The sequence below is a fragment of the Enhydra lutris genome, unplaced genomic scaffold (assembly GCF_002288905.1).
Source record: "Enhydra lutris kenyoni isolate GAN:26980312 unplaced genomic scaffold, ASM228890v2 scaffoldscaffold20, whole genome shotgun sequence".
NCBI classification, from domain to species: domain Eukaryota; kingdom Metazoa; phylum Chordata; class Mammalia; order Carnivora; family Mustelidae; genus Enhydra; species Enhydra lutris.
This window is the reverse complement of record NW_019154104.1, coordinates 19932836-19940361: the sequence shown is the minus strand read 5'-3', so window position 1 is coordinate 19940361 and position 7526 is coordinate 19932836. Positions and strand designations below refer to the sequence as shown.

Below are 7526 nucleotides of genomic sequence, written 5' to 3'. Positions count from 1 at the left end.
GGACTCTTTTTTTTTTTTTTTTTTTTTTTAAACATTTTATTTATTTGACAGAGAGAGATCACAAGTAGGCAGAGGCAGGCAGAGAGAGAGGAGGAAGCAGGCTCCCTGCCGAGCAGAGAGCCTGATGCGGGGCTCGATCCCAGGACTCTGGGATCATGACCTGAGCCGAAGGCAGAGGCTTTAACCCACTGAGCCACCCAGGCACCCCTTGGAGGGACTCTCGAGAGGAGCATCTGTATGGGACTTAGTAAGTTTTTGCTTTAATCACTTTGGGTATTTTATTTATTTATTTTTAAAGGTTTTTTTTATTTATTTGACAGAGGGAGAGAAGGATCAGAAGTAGGCAGAGAGGCAGACAGAGAGAGGGGGGGAAGCAGGCTTCCTGCTGAGCAGAGAGCCTGATGCAGGGCTCGATCCCAGGACCCTGAGATCATGACCTGAGCTGAAGGCAGAGGCTTAACCCACTGAGCCACCCAGGTGCCCCTGGGTATTTTATTTTTAAGTAGGCTCCACTCCCAGCATGGAGCCTTGAACTCACAACCCTGATACCAAGACCTGAGCCGATATCAAGAGTCGGACACTTAACCAACTGAGCCACCCAGGCGCTCCTATATATTATTTTAAAATATTTTTTCACTTGCCGTCACCTTAACAGGGTCCAAGTATCATTCATTTTATTTCATTTTTCTCCAGGAACAGATTATAGCCTTTGCAAGCAAATGAATGCTCCCCTTCTGGACATTGTGTTGAAGAAAAATGAACATCTTTTCTGAAGACTATCACATATTTTCAAGATTTAATAAATTCGCTTTACATTAGATTTCTCTAGCCTCTTTTTCTCCTCTGCTTTATGGGCCTGTGGACCCCCAAATCATGAGTGATAGATAATTTGCTGTGAGGAGGGCATATCAGTCAAGCTAACAAAAAAACCCCAAAGGAAGACTATTGTGATTTGGTTGAAAAGACTTTTTATTACTGAAAGAAAAATTGCTAAGGTACTGTCTCATTCATTTTTGAGGGAGGATTTATAAAAGAGAAGATTTCTAAAATTAAGTTACTATCAACTTGAAACAGACTGCTATTTACATCACATATTTTATGTGAACCTCATGGTAACCACAAGAGGAAAATGTAAGTACACAAAAGAAAATGAGAAACACTAAAGAAAGCCATCAGACCACAAGGGAGAAGTGAAAGAAGATCAGAGAACTAAATAAACAAAACAAGTAACAAAATGTCAGTAAGAATATACCTACCAATAATTAAATGAAAATGGACTAAATTTGCAATCAAAAGAGAGTGGTTGGTTGTGTGGGTAAAAAAACACATCTACGACTTAGATACTGAAGGACATACCCAGACTGAAAATGGAATGGACAGAAAGATATTCCATGGAAATGAAAAGAAAGCTGGATTAGCTATACTCCAGTCAGACTTTAAAACAAAAACTAGAGGGCACCTGGGTGGCTCAGTTGTTGGATGTCTGCAGATACTAATAGACCTAAAGGGAGATAAAGCAATATGGTAATAGTAGGAGACTTTAATATCCCACTCTTGTCAATAGATAATTCATCCAGACAAAAGAATCAATACAGAAACACTGGACTTTTATACCACATGGACATAACATACATACTCAGAACATTCCATCTAAAAGGCAGAATACACATTCCCAAGTCTATGTAGAATGTTCTCAAGAATAAGGCCAAAAACCAAGACTCAACAAATTAAAGAAAATGGAAATTCTATCAAGCATCTCTGGTATGAAACTAGACCACAATGGTATACAACTATAACTTAATTACAAAAAAAATGGGGAAAGGCACAAATACGAGATTAAGTAATGTGCTTTTGAACAACCAGTGTGTCATCAAAGAAATCAAAGAGAAATAAAAAACCTAGAGACAAAACCAAAATATGACACCAAAATATATAGGATGTAGCAAAAGCAGTTCTATGAGGGAAGTTCATGCCCACTTGAAGAAACAAGGAAAATATCAGATTGCCAACATAACTTTATATCTAAAGGAACTTTCTAGAAAAAGAACAAAGCCTGAGAGGAGTGGAAGGTAGATTAAAGCAGAAACAGAGACAAAAGACAATTACAAAAATGAATGAAACTAAGAGCTGGTTCTTCAAAAAGATAAAATCTACAAATATTCAGTAGACTAACCAAGTTAAAGTAAGAGCAGACTCAAAATCGGAAATTAAAGAGAAGTAGTTAGTATAACTGGTACCACAGAAATCCAAAGGATCCTAAGAGACACTGAACAATTATATGCCAACAAGCTGGACAACCTAGAAGTGAATAAATTCTTAGAAATGTACAACCTTCCAAAACAATCATGAAGAAACAAAATATGAATAGACTGATTACTAGTAAGGAAATTTGAAACAGTAAATTAAAAATTTCCCAATAAGCCAAAGTCTAGAAACAGCTTCACTGGCAAATTCTACCAAACTTTTTTTTTTAATTTTTTTTTTTTAAGATTTTATTTATTTATTTGACAGAGAGAGATCACAAGTAGGCAGAGAGGCAGGCAGAGAGAGAGGAAGGGAAACAGGCTCCCTGCTGAGCAGAGAGCCCTATGCGGGACTTGATCCCAGGACCCTGAGATCATGACCTGAGCCGAAGGCAGCAGCTTAGCCCACTGAACCACCCAGGCGCCCCAAATTCTACCAAACTTTTAAAGAAGATTTAATACCTCTCACAATCTTCCAAAAGAGAAGGATTAGCTTCCAAATACAATTTATAAGGCCAGCATTACTCTCATAACCAAAACCAGGCAAAGATACCACAAAAAATTTATAGGCCAATATCCTTGATGAACACAGATGGAAAAGTCCTCCTCAACAAAATATTAACAAATCTAATGATACATTAAAAAGGATCATAGAGGGGCACCTGGGTGGCTCAGTGGGTTAAAGCCTCTGCCTTCAGCTCAGGTTGTGGTCTCAAGGGTCCTGGGATCGAGCCCTGCATCAGGCTCTCTGCTCAGCAGGGAGCCTGCTTCCCCCTTTCTCTCTGCCTGCCTCCCCCTTTCTCTCTGCCTGCCTCTCTGCCTAATTGTGATATCTCTCTCTGGGTCAAATAAATAAATAAAATCTTTAAAAAAAAAAAAAAAGGATCATACACCATAATTAAGTTACTCCAGGGATGCAAGGACAGTTCAACCTACGGAAATCAAGTAGGTTAACAGAAGGAAAGACAAGTCATTTTATCATCTTAATAGATGTAAAAAATCATCTGACAAAATTCAATATCCATTTATGCTAAAAATTCTCAACAAAGTGGGCACATTAGGGAATGGGGAATGTACTTCAACACAATATAGACCATATATGACAAACCTTTAGCTAGCATCATACTCAAAGGTACAAAGCTGAAAGCCTTTCATCTTAAGAACAGGAACAAGACAAGAATGCCCTTTCTCACCTCTTCTATCCGTCATAGTACTGTTAATTCCCAGCTACAGAAATTAGGCAAGAAAGAAAAATAAAAAGCAGTCAAGTCAGAAAGGAAGTAAAACTCACTATTTGCAGATGACATGATACTATATATAGAAAGCCCTAAAGACTCCGTCAAAAAACTGTCGGAACTAAAAAATTCAGTAAAGTTACAGGATATAAAATTAATACACAGAAACTGGTGTTTCCAAACTAGTGTTTCCAAACACTAAGAACAAAGCGCCAGAAGTTAAGAAAACAATCCCATTTAAAAAACAAAATGAAACAATTCCATTTACAATTGCATCACAAAGAGTAAAATACCTATAAATAAAGGTAATCAATGAGATGAAAGAGCTAGACGCTTAAACAGCAAAGACACTGAGGAACTGAACACAAATGGAAAGCTAGTCTGTGCTTAGGGTTGGAATAATATTACTAAAAACTCCACACTACCCAAAGCAATCTCTAGACTCCCTGCAGTAGTTCTCTAAATTCCAACAGCATAGGACACAGAATTAGAACAAATGATTCTAAACTCTGTATGGAACCACATTAAATCCTGAGTAGCCAAAGCAGTCTTGAGAAAGAAGAACAAAGGAGGAGATGTCACACTCCCTAATTTCAAACTATACTACAAAGGTGTAGTACTTAAAACAGTATGGTACAAAAACAGACACAGAGATCAAATGGAACAGAACTGAGAGTCCAGAAATAAACCCACACATATCAACGCAATTAACCTACCACAAAGAAGCCAAAGATCACATGTAATAGAGAAAAGTCAGTTTCACTTACATGGGGAATCTCAACAAAAGGACAAAACAAAAACAAAACAAAACAAAAACCACCTCACAGAAAACAGACCAGTGGTTACCAGAGGAGGAAGTCAACTGCTTGATGACTAGATTTGTGGTGGTGATCATTTTGTAGAGTATAGGGATGTTAAATTATAAAGCTGTACACCAGGAACGTATATAATAAAAAAAATTTATGTAATTCTTTTTAATGCCAGTCATAAACTTACACAATTGCTTTCTAATGAAGATAAAAATTAAAAATACTAAATTCATGCATTTTTGTTAAAATTGCTGTTTTAAAATTCCTAACGCAATGCAGATGAAACATAAATTACTTTAACCTTTGTTAAAGTTGCACACGGGACTTTCTGGGGGAAAAAAAATCTTATTAATGTTAATTATTTCCTTATCACAGCACCAGGTTTCAATTTTATTTATGGTTTCTCTCTAGGACACTATTGGCTGTTCTGTAATAAAACAATAAATTATTTAATTGCACAGGTCTGACAAAAGGAACCAGGTCAAAAAGGAAATTCAATTAGCAGCAGAATCTGTTCACATGTGGTTGCAGACGGGTGGCTGACTTGCAGGGGAAGGGGTATCTTGCTTTGGGTTTTTGAAAAACCTCACCTCACAGTAGTAGAGAATCCTTTTAAAGAGATTTGCGCATCCACTGGATTTGTACACTGTAAAAAACACCTTGTCCAAAAGTCTGATTTGAAGATGAAATGAGAAGAAACAGTCTGCTTTTGGGCCAAACTAAGCTATTTTTAGAATAATTTTTGAAGGAATGAGAAATCTGTTACCACAGGGGTAGCTTTACAGGCAAAAGCAGAATATTTTTAAGATGCTAAAAAAGTGACAGTCATGAACCTTCCTGGGATCTCAGGAGAAATGTGCCCAGAATGGAATAGGGCAATTACTGTGAAAAGCCATGTGAGTACAGGCAGAGTCCAGAAAGGTCACTGTAGGGGAAAAAAAAGGTAATTTTTAACAAAATATGGAAAGGTAGCCCACCCAGGTACGGATATCATGGACTCCGCAAGTACGCAAACCAATTCCGGCAAGACAGAAAGAATTTAAGGCACACCTTGCAAGGACCTCCACGACCCAGAGAGGATGTTCTTCATACGATAGTGATGGTAACAAACACAGAACATCCACTCGTGCCTGGCCATGTCCTTAGTATTAGAAACATTAAAAACACATTTACAGAGAGGGAACAACCAGCAATATTAGATTCTGTAGGACCCCTTAACAAGAGGCCCAAAAGTACACTAAGGGGAAATAAGGACAATTATAGAAAAATTGGTTTTTCTAGGAAATAAAAATTCTCATTCCAAACTGCTCCTAAAATGGATAAATTAATTCTCTAGATGTTCTCATCAAGATAATCAGAATATATGTCGATACACTTCTGGAATTTTACTGCATCTACCCAAGATTTCTGAAGGTACCTGGGATGATCAAAGGAGTTGCTGAACAATACCCGACCCGTGTTCATAGGCTTCAGAGACAAGCTGTGCTGGTAAACGCCATGGGATCTTAGCTGTCTGGGCCCATCAAGCTGGACGAGTCCAGTGAACACAGTTTACCTCTCAGAAAACAAGTTGTTTCTACTAGAGGAAATGGTCTCTCTCTCCCTGATCATATGAAACAACATTTAGTGTATGATGACTAGTTCTAACACCCTATTTTTTTTGGATAAAGATGGGTCTAGAAGCCATATGGGATGTTAAAGAAGAGACTATAAAGGACTTGGGAGCTTTCTCAAAGGACTGAAAGGCTAAGGAGGGATTAGAGCAGAACTAAGACCACTGAGAAGATAGGTAATTTGAGCTCAATATAAAGGGGATTTTCTTTTAAACATCAGTGTAGTCTAAAAATGGAGTGAGCTTCTGAACACATCCCTAAACAGCAGCTGAATGATAACCAGTCAGATATGTTAAGGGAATTCTTCAATGGGCATAAGATTGGGTTTGAACTTTGGCTGTTCCTAAAGATTCTATTATTTCATTATGTAGCATTTTTGAGAAAGAACAGGTATTAAAGGTAACCTCAGTATAGTAAAAGTTGGAAGAATCTGAAGAAATTCCACAATGTATTTAAAAATAACTAAAATTTGGGGGATGAAGATATGGAAATTTGCCTAGTTACTTGCACATACCAGATGTCAAATACTGACTCAATGGAAAGACGAAAAAATAAGGTTCCCCAGGAGCTGATGTGAGGGCCAGGTATAGTACCATCTTTTTTGAAGGATCTGAAAGAGTCTACTGTGAAGGCTACAAGTTGGGGGAGATTTATATAAACTGTACTGGGAAAAACCTGGAGGCAAGGAGCCAAGGCAAAAGAGCCAGATTTTAGAAAGATCTTTCAAGTCCAAGAGCACTCGAGTGGGTAGAGAAGCAGCAGATAATGGTCATGTTTAAAAAAAAAAAAAATACAAGATAATTACTTTTAGGGGAAATAATTCACAGAATCAAGAGTTCTGAGCACTCAAATTCAGAAAGAGAATCCACCATACTGATGTGGGCCCAAATGTCCAACCAAATCAAACGTTAAGTACCACCAAGAAGGATCTCAGAAACTGTGGAACTAGGCAAACAATTTACAGGAAGTTAGCTAAAATGATCAGCACCAGGGCATTAAGAGGTACTGCTAAATAATGGAGAATAAAAAGACAACCTGAAAGGAGCTGTGACCCAAATCTAGAGGCCAGATCTTAGAAATACAAAGAAAACACGTTTAGGATGAGAAATTAAATACATTAGCCTGGGAGGAGGTATGGGCGCTGAACACACACACAGTCCTGTGAAGCTGATGTGTTAGTTAATCTCAGGGTGTCTGATTAAAAGCTGATTAAAGAAGGTGGTCTATTCAAGGGAGCCACCCCTCCCAAACCTTGTCCTTAGAGACTGGCTGTCCTCTCTCTTTTTTTTTTTTTTTTTTTTTTAAAGATTTTATTTATTTATTTGTCAGAGAGAGAGAGAGGGAGAGAGAGCAAGCACAGGCAGACAGACTGGCAGGCAGAGGCAGAGGGAGAAGCAGGCTCCCTGATGAGCAAGGAGCCCGATGCGGGACTCGATCCCAGGACGCTGGGATCATGACCTGAGCCGAAGGCAGCTGCCCAACCAACTGAGCCACCCAGGCGTCCCTGTCCTCTGTTTCTAAGATGGGGTCTGCACGGCTAGGAGCCGCTCTCCCATCTCCCATAGGACGCCTCTCAGCTGTCTGGCTGGAACTGGCAGAAAGCAGCATCACATGATTTCAGATTCG

The 7526-nt window shown here is 38.6% G+C and overlaps 1 protein-coding gene across 1 annotated transcript in view; it reads left to right on the top strand.

The window, feature by feature from the left end:
- The window catches only part of LOC111148677 (coenzyme Q6, monooxygenase), a 19295-nt gene extending 18477 nt beyond the window's left edge, over positions 1-818 (top strand). Inside the window, exon 12 of the mRNA XM_022505449.1 lies at positions 694-818. Within this exon, the coding sequence (XP_022361157.1) occupies positions 694-723 (30 nt within the window). The 3' untranslated portion in view covers positions 724-818. The remainder of the gene's footprint in view (positions 1-693) is intronic.
- The last annotated feature ends 6708 nt before the right edge of the window (positions 819-7526 follow it).